The sequence below is a fragment of the Taudactylus pleione genome, unplaced genomic scaffold, assembly GCF_031769625.1.
Source record: "Taudactylus pleione unplaced genomic scaffold, aTauple2 ptg000194l, whole genome shotgun sequence".
Lineage (NCBI taxonomy): Eukaryota > Metazoa > Chordata > Amphibia > Anura > Myobatrachidae > Taudactylus > Taudactylus pleione.
In genome coordinates this window covers 577,827-591,085 of record NW_028284596.1, presented here as the reverse complement: position 1 = coordinate 591,085, position 13,259 = coordinate 577,827, and the positions used below count along the sequence as shown (strand labels likewise).

The window sequence follows — 13,259 nt, the reverse complement described above, 5'->3', positions numbered from 1 at the left end:
CCTATAGTCTCAACACATATCTGCTTACATTTAAACACCCTTCTATGGCACTATACAAGGAATTATGCTGCCACCTTTTCCCATGTATCGCTTGGTTTATTATTAGTGTTTGTTATTTTGCTGAGTGACCGGTTGGTGGTGAATTATCCTTTGGTGCAGGGACATCGATTTACAAGTGGATCGTCATTCTTTCCACACAAAGCTGACTGGAGATAAGTCTCCGTTAGTCCCTGATAAAGAGTCCGAGGTGCAGTGATAACTGCGATCATTTGACTTGAGGAATTCTGTGCATCGGCCCATGTACAGATCACGCACCACGTGCCGGGGCTGACCATGGGTGGTCACGTTATTACAGCAATATTTCACTGTTCTGGATGAAACTGCGCAAGAGAATGTTTTATAGGGACGCTCTCATCATTAATTAAGGCGAACCCTCTTTCCCAGTCCTGTCCAGGAAGAACAGGTGAATCCAGAGGTCATGGCCACTGTTCACCTCAGACATACCCTACACTTGTCCTGAGTTTTTTCGAGACCGCCTGATTCGCAGACCTTGAAAGGTGCAGTCGCTTTCACTGAAGTGGGTGGAGCGTTGAAAAAGTCGGCGTGTTTGGCAGATTGGTGGCGGAACTTTTGCCCTTGTAAAAGTCGGAAATATGTCTTTGAACAGAGCAAATTAAAATTCTAGCAATATTGGGAGATTAATTTGAACAAAGCAGCGCTAGGTAACGAACAAGTGTCAGCTTCCGTGTGATGCAAAATACCCCCAAAAAACCTATATTTAAATAATTTTATTGAAGAAACACAATATGCTTTACACGGACATACATTCCCTACATGGCTTTAGAGTGAATTTACAGAGAAGTGGTACAATTCTTTCATAATACTGTCCTGAAGTGGCGTTTTACTCTGTGCGAATGGCACAAAGTCTCCACATAGCCCTAAACATGTTCTTAATGTCCACACGTGAAGATATATATACACACACACATACACTGGGCGTGACCAGCTTTTATAAAGTCAATGAGCGGCGACTCTGCGTTCTTCATTACAAAAACTATAGTAAAGATCTCAGAGGGAGTGAGGGGGCGGCTGGTTGATACGGAAGATGATGAAGGCACTAACCTTTCTCCCCGCTACTAAAGCCCTTGAAAAATAAATAGAAATGTGGACATCGGAGTAGGACGAAGAACATTTCTTTATCCATCTGTCTCCTATGGGATTAGTGTGTAAACTGACTGAAGAGAGGGACTGACTAATGGGAAGAGCCCAGGTCTGGGGGGGGATGTCCAGGATGACCCCCTACTCGTACTAAGGCCCCGATTCAGAGGCGCACACTATTGAATCAGGGCATACCTATTTTTCTGTTTTTGACCGGCCGCCAGGCCGCACGCACACCTGTGAGTGACCACCCACAGCGTGTGCATGCTGCCTGGCGATGGTCGCGATATCGCGACCATCACGCTTGCGAGGAGACCCTGTGGGTCTCAGGTCTCGCAAGCCCGAGTGGACTTCCTGCTCTAATAGAGCAGGAAGTCCACTACTGACATCACTAGTGATGTCAGTAGGGCCGCCCACAAACGGCAGGCGTTCCTTGGGGAACGCCTCCGTTTGTGCAGCCACCCCTCCTCCCCGCCTACAAAACGGGGCAATCTGTTAATCAACATCGACAGTCACCCCATCTTGTTGCGAGCCCCGGAGCGAGTGATTTCTCACTCGCTCCGGGGCACGCGCGGTGCGTGTGCAATGGCCGACCATCGACCCCGCTTGCGAGCGGGTCCGAATCAGGCCCTAAAGACGGATCCTTCTCCTGTAGCTTATGCAGAAAACAGGCCACGTAGAAACCATAACTGTAATATTTTATAGAAGATGATTTTATGAGCCTGCAGTCGTATAAATGTTCCACTTTCTCCAGTTTTCATTATGACGACTGGGACAGATCTGTCATGAACTTTGTCCTAATCCGCTGTGAGCATGGAGAACGGGGCGGGCTGGGATAATCTCTCCTGGCACCGATAGACAGATGACGAAGGATCCAGTTTATCACCTCGAGGCAGCAACTGAGGAGCGGTTTTCCGCCAGACATTTATGTAGCCCTTCCTCAACCGATGAAATATTGAGGGTAATTTGGCTATGCCAGGTAGAGATCAGCCAACCAAACCATACAGATCTCTGGGAGTGAGGCATGGTAAAAGTGTCATTTCGGGATGACCACATTAGGGAATAACTGGGGGTCCTCGCTGACAGGTTCTCAGAACAAATTCACTTTTGTTGCATTGTAAAGAGCAGCTTGCTTACATTCAATATAGACAGAACCAGGGGCCAGTCAGCGATAAGAGTCAGTGGTTGTACTTACATTTATACACCAGGAGCTCCCACTAAGGCTCTATTAGAGCTGGTGGCAGTGGTTTAAAGTAAAGTGCACAGCTAAATATACCAGGCCGGGGAAGTAGTTTTTATCAGCTGAGCTGATTCATAGAGTCCTAGTGAGAAAATTGAGTGGTGTTACCCAAAGGAGGAGATGAGGCTGGCCTCGCCTGGGGACCATGTGGGTGTTTCCTCCCCAATGATGACAGAGAGACTCTTCATTAAACGCTAAAAATAGGACGTGCCTCGACTTCCTATGCTTGGCCTGCCAGCTGAGAACAGGGGGCGTCCTGGCCAAATCTATTATTTCATGTTCTGATTGGGAGCAGATGTTATAATTGCATGCACGGTGCAGAGCTGGATTATAGGACATTGTGTGAGGACAGTGGGAAAGCTCGCTCTCAAACTGTTCATCTGTAGGGAAACTTTCAGAAATGTTGGTGCCTGTTTCAGAAAGCCAATGGCCATCAATGTTGTCTAAATACAGGAGTGCAATAAGGTTATACACCACTAGGTGGCAGCGGTCTGCCCCCAATGCTATACAGCTTCCGGGCTGTGGTTAACCCTTAGAGTGCTGAACCCACAGGCGCTATAGCCACAGGACTGCATGACCCTGTAAACGGGACACTGGATCTTCCTGCTGATCGGTAAGACATAATAAATAACTTATACCCCAATGATTCTGCCAGATCTGACATTACTTTTGGAACTATGTGACGACAGCATTAGAGGACGGCAGTTCTTCTTGGGACCCCGGGGTGCATTGGTTGCAAGATATCCAGAAAATGTGGGCAGGGACGACAATAAGGTGAAACCGTCGCCCTGACCTTCTGCATGGGTGCAAACAAAGTCAACTTTTCCTGGTGCCCACAGTTTAGCTGCTGGATGAACGGATCGGTCGTTTGTAACCAGGTTGAGTAAGAGATGAAGCTGGAGTGTGTTACATTATATTCTTATTATGGTATAATCTGTCCCATAGACTGTCCAGAGCACAACCACTGCTGGTGACCGATGTGAAGGTGGAAGTATGTTCTGTGCTCAGCCAGCTTCTCCAGAACCTATACCCGCCCGGGAATTCAGGGGCACAAGTGTAAACGGAGCCCGGGTCTATCGCTACAGCGAGGAACACCCCCCGTTAGTGTCCTGAAAACGTTCATTCCCACTACAGTAACCTGCTTTACACCACATCCATGGGAGCAGGTCTCATTGAAAATGGACGGATAGTGTCTTAATTTAATTCAGTTTCTTCGCAGGGAGAGACATGGCCGGGAGCCCAGGACTGATACACAGCAGAGTTATAGGAAGACATTAGAGTGATGCAGTCTCTGCATGCAACACCTTTGCTGGCTAATCCTTTTGCATTGTCCAGTGGTACCATGCAAAGTTCCATTGTAACCCTATCAGTCTAGGGAGGGCTGGCATCCCGGATCCCACCACAGTGGGCAGCGGACTAGTACGCGAGCAGTCTGTCTGCTGGAGGGGATCACACCGTCACCTCTGCGGATTTGGACAGTCCCAGCGCCTGCACCAGGTCATCGCTCAAGCCGCTCTTCAAAGTTCTTCTCACTGTAAGAGAGGTCTGGGGTGAGGTACGAGAGCCCATAAATGCAATATCCAGTCAATAAAGGGTCTAACATGTGCGATTCCCCTGGAATAACTAACATTTACGTTATATAAGTAAGTATAGGTATAAGGTGCCGCAAAATGCTACAGTGGGGAACTCAAGTATAGCACAAAGACGTCGATTACCAACAGGCAGAACACAGGACATGCAAGAAGCATAAAAACAGTGAGAAACTGAGAATAATACAGCAGATACATAGACTATAATGAGCAGGCGGCATGGTACAGGTGGGTAGGGAATATTCCTTCTCTGCTTTATAAGTAAAGGAGAACACTCACCAGGGGGCAACTAAACTAACATATACAGAGGGTGGTACCGATCAGCCTATATCTATTAGTAAAGGGACCCGGCGTACACTGGGAAACCTCAGCTGCCTCCAACTTCATTTCACCCCCTCTGCTGCTCAGACCCCCACCCCCTCTGCTGCTCAGACCGCCCACCCCCTCTGCTGCTCAGACCGCCCACCCCCTCTGCTGCTCAGACCGCCCACCCCCTCTGCTGCTCAGACCGCCCACCCCCTCTGCTGCTCAGACCCCCACACCCCCTCTGCTGCTCAGACCCCCACACCCCCTCTGCTGCTCAGACCCCCCCACCCCCTCTGCTGCTCAGACCCCCCCACCCCCTCTGCTGCTCAGACCCCCCCACCCCCTCTGCTGCTCAGACCCCCCCACCCCCTCTGCTGCTCAGACCCCCACCCCCTCTGCTGTATTTTCTCCCCATGTAAATGCAAGTTTCACCTATTGAGCCATAGGCATAAGATTAGGCTAACTGGCCTCCTACACAGTTGTCCTTATAGAAATACAGTCCTCGAATCCAGGACTGTTAGAGGGCTCTGAGGATAGAGTTTGGGGAAACATCTCCTCAGGACTGACCCGGCAAAGTGGTAAGTGACCCTAATTGCTCTAGGGTATACAATACCAAGACTCAGCTGCCCCAGAGATAGTCTAACCTGCTGCCTTATGGTTAAAATAGAGCACTTGTGATTGCTGTATACATGTATCTAATTCTCTAGCACTGAAATTCTAGTGAACCTGTGATGAGAATTACCAGCTATAGTGCCGATTCTGCTCCTTCTAGAACAGGTCCGGAGACCAAGTAACGCACGGCTAAAGTTTGGCAAGAGGACATTTCTACCTCCTAAAACTAGCCCATGTCAGCTGTAAATCTCGGCTCGGTGACCGCAGGGACGGTGGGGAACCCGAGGCGGCCCGGTGAGTGGCGGACATGCGGGGTAATACTCACACGACTTCCTGTTTGCTCTCGATCTCTTGCGTTCTTTTGGAGCCACCACCCTCTGGTTAGGGTTCTGGGTCACAGATTGCACCAGCCTGTCCATAATCTCATCCGATGCATCTACAGGCGACGTGCCGGGCTCCTCCTTGTTGCCAGACAGGTCTGGGGGGCTGGCACGGCCTAAACCTAAATCAAATGCTTTGTGTTAGATAGGGCAATGTTATAATACACATAGCTGATGCAACTACAGACGTCTCATTTCAGGTGAAGTCACTCTCTTCCGTTCATTAGACTCAGTCGCCTGCACTAACACTGTGTTATAAGATGCACAGGATTGTAAGCTCACTCGGTTTGCTGCAAACATTTATTTTCACAGGTCCTAGCCCAGCAACACAGCAGCTACACCAGAGAATAGCGGCACCATGGCAGACAGCCCCCTGCTAAGCGACCAATCATGAAGGGAAGGGGAGAGGGTAAACGCTGTCTTGTGACCGTATAGAACGTTACCCCGGACTCTGATATAAAGTTCTTACTTCTAACTCCTCGGCTCCTGCGGGTGTTGGTCTCTCCGGTAGAGATTAATACGTTTGTCATATTCTCGTGGCCGTCAGCAGACGACTGCGACTGTAACCTGGTGCTGGTCATGGTTATGTTGTTTTCTGTGGTGCCAGCGGCACTGGAGAACTTTGCGGTCTGTAGAGAGAAGAAGCCATAGTCAGCGAATGAGAACGGGACCCGCACAGCACTATTGCGCACATAAACAATTGCGTGATTGGCGATATATTTACTAATTAGCAGGTCTTTTAACTGCAGGTGGTTTTGCCTGTGGGATTTAAGGCGGCAATATTAAATGCTACACCCACCTAACTGCATGTATTATCGCCGTTAGAAATTCTGTGGACAAAAGCGCCAACAATCAACAGCTTAGTAAATATGCCCTTCAGTGTCTACTTTTTAAGACCAACAAATTATGATTTGACTATTTCGTGTTCTGCACGGTATTCAAGGTATGCGGTCAATGTCGACATGTTCATTATGCTGACATTTTGCATGTCAACAGTACATTTTAGTGCTACATTTAGGCTTAGAGCCGTATTAAATTTGAGCTGAGCCGCGATACTGTTTTGCGGCCCGCAATTTTTGCCTGTTTTGTAGACGGAAGAGTATCGCGCGCGTGCCCGCTTTACCCCGTATTCAATTTGAAAGTAGGCGAAAACGGGACCCGGGCGAAACTTGAACAGGCGGAAAGTACTGTCAGATTTGGGGAAATCAGCCTGACACCCCCCAAAAGATGCTCTGACATGGGGGTTCCCTATGGTGCCCCCCGATTTGGCTTGCTGAAGGTAGCTGGTGGTTTTAAATGGGCTCAATAGCTGCTAAATAGCGTTTTTCTATACGTGGTACAGAATAGTATTCAGGAGGTTTTTTTTCCAGAAAATAACTCATCCCAGCAAATTTGGGGTACTTGAAAATGGGGGTCAGCATATTTTCAAGTTGCTAAAGTGAAGTTTAAAAAAAATGTGAAAAATCCACCTGCCGCAAGCCCCTGCAATGAAAAAAACACCTGGGGCATACGTGGGGACCCCCCCCAGAGTCAAGTTCGCTAGTTTTTAACTTTGTCCTCCAACATAATTTTTTTCCGCCCCCAAAATGAAAGTGATTTTTTTGGGCTGTTACGTGTTTTTAAAAAAAAAAAAAAATTGACACGGTTTACCTTTGGGGGACTGTCTGAAGGCTGCACGGGGGTTCCCGAAACGTTGCACCCCAAAACCCCAATTCTGCACTTTTTTCCGCCTGTTATTCATAGGTGAAACTTTATCGCCTAGTACATTGCACTGACTCTCTGCCTAGGCGAAAAGTCTTTCAAATTGAATACGGGGTAAAAGCAAAACAGGCGATAATGACGTCATCGCCGAAAAAGTATGGCGGATCCGGACTTTTCGTTTCAAATTGAATACGGCTCTTAGGCTGAAATAGTGAAAAAATGTTATGTCATCAAGTAAATGACATTCAGGACATGTTGACGCTTTGCTGTCGACCGATTATACCACACCCATATTCAAATTCAGACAGCCAATACAATGGTAGGTGTGAATACGGTGTTTCCTAGCGTACAGGCTGCACGCCCATGAAAACTCCACGTAGGCAGCTGACGCATGTTTAGAACATAGTAAAACGGTCATAAAATACAGAATTATCAGATATGTTGCAATTTTATTGCCAGGTAAATCGGACACTGATCTTTCACTCTCCAGAAATCCATTATGCATATATTGTGCTGTTAGCTCCACAAACGTAGGCGTAAATGGTTCCGCTGCTGGGTTACCTCTGTGATCATCCGCCCCCGCGTCTTGTTGCGCTCTCTGTAAGCTGCGCGCTTCTGTTTCTGCTGTAGGACTCGCTCGCGCGCCGTTCTGTACTCCAGGGCGAACTCGCTGATGATCCGGCAGAAGCGGGTTATCTTCATGTCTCGGGCAGAGGAATACGTGTACCCCACATACAGCAGGAAGGAGCGGAACCTGCCGATAGGACAGATGGGTTAATGTTCTGCTCAGAAGACGGACATCGGCTTTCACTGATCAAAGCAAACCTCTCATTTCTTGTGGATGCTGCTAATTATTCAGGAAGTTGGTATGTATGCAACAGCGGGGACCAACCAAAATCTCATACAGACTAATCAGAGCTTATTTCTAGAACCGGTCTGCCCGCGCGGTCCCAGCCTCGGCTCTGCCCGCGCGGTCCCAGCCTCGGCTCTGCCCGCGCGGTCCCAGCCTCGGCTCTGCCCGCGCGGTCCCAGCCTCGGCTCTGCCCGCGCGGTCCCAGCCTCGGCTCTGCCCGCGCGGTCCCAGCCTCGGCTCTGCCCGCGCGGTCCCAGCCTCGGCTCTGCCCGCGCGGTCCCAGCCTCGGCTCTGCCCGCGCGGTCCCAGCCTCGGCTCTGCCCGCGCGGTCCCAGCCTCGGGTCCAAAATTATAGCCACCACATTTACCTGGGATTCTCATGAGATGTTACTTGTCTATTAGACGCGGCTTTGGCGCTATTCAATTAGCCCCCAAAGTCGGCAATCAACAGGGATTTTTTTTTCACCTGCCTGAGGTTCTCCCGAAAATAGACCCTTTTTTCAGGCGCAAACAACGGGGACTGATTGAATAACACAAAAAAAACATCACGAAAAAAAAAAAAAAAACACGAAAAACTCCAGTTTTTCGCACCCGAGAAAATATCGGGGCTACTTGAATTCACCCCTATATATACTGTGTTATGTTGTAAATGACCTTATTAAAATAAATGTTGCTAGAGTCTAAAGATCTACACCTCATACTGTACGGTCATCGCTACATTACAGGCGTGTATTGGGGAGAATTCACTTCCCGTCAGGAACGCCACATCGCATCCTGCTGGCACAGAAACGTTTCCCTCGCTCCCCATAGGAGTGCAGGGAAGAAAGCGCCATGTCGGCACTACCGTAAGTGCCTGATATGTGCGCAGCCGGGCATTGCGACAAATCTAACACAGAGAGCGTAGGACCACCGCTGGCATCATCTCGGACCATGCAATAGATAGGACAGATAGGAGTCAGATTTTGGAAGTCCATCTAACAAGGATATTATATAGGGAATGTGAGATGTCATTTATTTTATTGCCCAGACCTACACATCTATATATATTATATTATACCCCTAGCAGCAGTACAGGGCAGGCAATAGAGGCGATCAAGACTAATGGCATTCCTATCTAAGTGACTTGGGGTATTAACACAGAAATTAACCTTAATATGCCTATAGCTGTTTGAGGACACTGCTTGCAGCCCTAAGGCCCCCATACACGGCACGATATAGGTGCCGATCCGACGGATCTGCGCGATGTAGGTGCTATATCGTGCCGTGTATATCGTGCCGTGATATCATGCTGCGCGCTCCCGCGGGATCGTACATCGCTTCCCCAGGTCTTCCTGCAAAACCATCTGATCCGGGATGCGATGTACGATCCCATTCAGGTGAAGGAGGGGGAAGCCGGCATATCGTGCGGTCTGCAAGGGCGGCGCGATTGCCGGCGGTGACGGCACGATCCGTCTGCCGACGGATCGCACCGTATATGGTCACCCTTAGACCTTAATCTCTGGCATCAACTGGTCATTATAACGGAGTTCAATACGGCCAAGCTCAGCAGACACAACGACACGTGCGCAGTGTTACATTATCTGTTGTTGAAGTCTGTATAATGTTGGGCGTCACATGTTATAATTGCTCCTGGTCTGTAATCACGTACCCATGCTGTATCTGTGTTATATCATGTGCTCTCTGCCTAATTCTCCACGCATGGCTGATGATAGGTGGACTTAGAGATGTGCTTAAAACAAAAACTACATGAGATAATGGTGGCACTAATGATTCCCTGCTCCAGTCCTCACACTCTTTGCGATCCGTTTTACGATATATCATTCCGACGCCCGGATCTAATAGTGTGTACTCAAGATCGCTCATGCACACGGGAAGTTCATCGCATTTGTCCCAGCTGCTGAGCTACGCGGTAGATGTGATATATCCGAACGATATAACTTTCACATCTGCTTGTGTGTACACACGACCGACCGATATACCGGCCACGGGAACCAGCGATAATGACATCACAGTCGGTTCTTCCGGCCAGACCTATCGGGCGGCTAAGTGGTTGTTTGTACATAACCTTGCCAAATCCTTAGGTGTGTTGGCCGATCTAACAATTTGACGTTCACGTGTGTACCCCACATTGCATCTCTAAAGATCCTCAGCTTGTGCTAATGACTGCACTTGTGATTCAGTGAGGAGACCTGGAAAACATGGACTGTTAGGATGCCCTGAGAACTGGAGTTTGGAATCACTGTTGCATTCCCAGAACCATGAGCCCAGGACCCCGATGTGTCTGTCAGTAGCTGGGAGATGTACTCATATAATTTATCTGTAACGGGGAATTTTCCCGTCTGACCTGTTGAGGATCCTCCGGTGGACGATTTTCAGGATGACGATTTTGTCTGTGCAGCTCTTCAGGAAATCGGTCATTTTGTTCTTCAGGCCGGGCTTGGTCTCGTGTTTGGCGATCACTTTCAGGCTGTCCCAGGATTCCCGGCATCTTCTCTCCAGCTGTACCAAGCTGTCCGCCAGGTCATCGAAATCCACCTGGTAATCGCACGTACAGCATTACGACCCAGCCCGGCATATTACAGAGTAATAAACATACATGTAAGACAGTAGTCATTCCAGCAGCGTAACAAGCTGGAGGTAGGGACATTGCTCCACATAAAGCTGTGCTGAAATACTCTGTGCCCCTGGAACTCTGCACTCCCCTTTATCCTTCCCCCAGTCTGACCAGTTCCTATGCTTTGATGCGAATGGACCAGCGGTACATAAAACATTTCCTGCCCTTACTGCACCCAGCTCTGGTTGTAGAGGACACATTATTTTTCCCCTATTACTAGTCTCATGTTTTTATTGGCCACAGGTGGTTCTAGGCCCGCCTATTTTCAAAATAGAGTCCGACCAATTAGGACAATATGAAAAGAAAAATAGGTTGCGAGTTAGGGCAACTAACACAAGGGCCTGATTCAGACCCGCTCGCAAGCGGGTCGATTTCCCTCCACTGCGCATGCGCGAGCCCCAGCAGCTCCGTCGCTCACTACAAGACGGGGCGGCTGTCGATGGTGAGTGACAGTTCGCCCCGTTTTATAGGTGGGGAGGGGGGGTGTCTGCACAAACGCAGGCGTTCCCTTAGGAACGCCTGCCGTTTGTGGGCGGCCCTACTGACATCACTCGTTATGTCAGTAGTGGACTTCCTGCTCTATTAGAGTAGGAAGTCCACTCGGCCTTGCGGGAGCCAAAACCCTCCCGCAGGGTCTCGACGTGAGCCCGATGGTCGCGATAATCGCGACCATCGCCAGGCCGCTCGCACTAGCTGTGGTGCTGTCGTACACTGACAGCAGAGAGGCTTCCTGTGTGCATATCAGGTCTATGATAATCTCAGCAGAGGTTTGGTCAATATAAAGGGCAACCCATCTGTATAGACTGCCTCCTAGTGGTGATCCTACTCACTGCAGAAGATCAGACTACAGCATCTCATGTGGGAAGAGCTAGGAAGGAAGAGGTGATTGTACCCAGGATCCTGGCACGTGATGGGAGAGGGGACACTTGTCGGGTGAGCAGACACTTACTTTGGAGGAGCGCGTGATGGCAGCGATTTCTGAGTACAGGTCCGAGGTGTCGGGGAACTTCTCTATGACGATGTTACACATATGATGGAGTAGCGTCTGCCTGTGGACGGTGTCCTTCACCTCCGAAACCTTCTCCAGGTAACTGAGATCAAACCCCTTGGCCTAGGGACGAGGAGACAGACAAGTGCAGGTCAGGCTATAGTCTCTGTTACCCGTACAGAGAGCTACACAGACAAGCACGTTATATCTCCCTAATTAGGGAACACGCATTTATATTCCACATTACTAATATAAAATCCATATAATTATATGATCCTGGAGTATCAAGTACCACCACCTGTACAGGAGAGTGCGCCCCTCCCCCACCATTACATAAACCGTTCCGTCACCTGTACAGGAGAGTGCGCCCCTCCCCCACCATTACATAAACCGTTCCGTCACCTGTACAGGAGAGTGCGCCCCTCCCCCACCATTACATAAACCGTTCCGTCACCTGTACAGGAGAGTGCGCCCCTCCCCCACCATTACATAAACCGTTCCGTCACCTGTACAGGAGAGTGCGCCCCTCCCCCACCATTACATAAACCGTTCCGTCACCTGTACAGGAGAGTGCGCCCCTCCCCCACCATTACATAAACCGTTCCGTCACCTGTACAGGAGAGTGCACCTCTCCCCCACCATTACATAAACCGTTCCGTCACCTGTACAGGAGAGTGCACCTCTCCCCCACCATTACATAAACCGTTCCGCCACCTGTACAGGAGAGTGCGCCCCACCCCCACCATTACATAAACCGTTCCGTCACCTGCACAGGAGAGTGCGCCCCTCCCCCACCATTACATAAACCGTTCCGTCACCTGCACAGGAGAGTGCGCCCCTCCCCCACCATTACATAAACCTTTCCGTCACCTGCACAGGAGAGTGCGCCCCTCCCCCACCATTACATAAACCGTTCCGTCACCTGCACAGGAGAGTGCGCCCCTCCCCCACCATTACATAAACCGTTCCGTCACCTGCACAGGAGAGTGCGCCCCTCCCCCACCATTACAGAGGACTCCACAAGAGCAGGAACACAACTCACGTTTGATCCGTTGAGGAAATTGCCGACCGCCAGGAGCGAGGCCAGGAGGACTTTGAACGTCTTATTCTTGGACATTTGCTCCATCCCCTGCTTCAGGTCAAACAGCGGCTCAACTATTTCCTAAGAGTAAAGCATCATTGCCATCATTATCTACCAAACTTCACAGGCCGCTAAGACTGTCAGCTCTGCGCGACACATATTTAAACCCTTGTTCTAGAACATTCTGCTGTTTACCGGAAAGTTGCAAATAAGCAACCGCTGCATTAGGGTATATGGGGGATGTGAAAAGAATAATTGGCATTTAATACATAGCTCTGTGCTACCGCTGGACAATTATAGACGCAAAGTGACCATGCTCAGTATAAAACCAATCAGATGCATTACATGGAGCCGGCGTTCTATGCTAAACGGGTCTCTCGTATGTGCGTTACACCAATGTGCGCACGCTATCTAGTAACCTCACAGAGGGCAGCGTCAGTGTGCCTGCGCTCCGCACATAGACTATAAACACCCATCTTATATCTCACACAAACATGACCCATAGCCGCCCTCTCTCATTGTTAGGGAGAATATGTGCAGGAGATTTGTACGGTTACAATGGAAAATCCCCTGAAGCGCTGTACGACCAGCCCTGGGTACACAGAACCAGCCTGTCACAGGATAACATGTATCTCAGATCAGGGATGGGCACAGTTGGCTAATACCCCATCCAGGGCACTGCCAATAGATCCCAGGCTGGCACTACAGCCAATGTATAGGAGATGCCGTTTCAATGT

At 49.5% G+C, this 13,259-nt stretch overlaps 1 protein-coding gene across 3 annotated transcripts in view; it reads right to left on the bottom strand.

The window, feature by feature from the left end:
• Positions 1-773: 773 nt before the first annotated feature.
• The window catches only part of FHOD1 (formin homology 2 domain containing 1), a 118,152-nt gene continuing 105,666 nt past the window's right edge, over positions 774-13,259 (bottom strand). For all 3 annotated transcript variants that reach the window (XM_088476768.1, XM_088476770.1, XM_088476769.1), the window contains 7 exons: positions 12,484-12,603; positions 11,403-11,564; positions 10,184-10,374; positions 7,548-7,740; positions 5,755-5,914; positions 5,231-5,407; positions 774-3,930 (listed from right to left, as the gene is read on the bottom strand). In XM_088476768.1, coding sequence (XP_088332894.1) covers positions 3,848-3,930; positions 5,231-5,407; positions 5,755-5,914; positions 7,548-7,740; positions 10,184-10,374; positions 11,403-11,564; positions 12,484-12,603 — 1,086 coding nt within the window. In that variant the 3' untranslated portion in view covers positions 774-3,847. The remainder of the gene's footprint in view (positions 3,931-5,230; positions 5,408-5,754; positions 5,915-7,547; positions 7,741-10,183; positions 10,375-11,402; positions 11,565-12,483; positions 12,604-13,259) is intronic.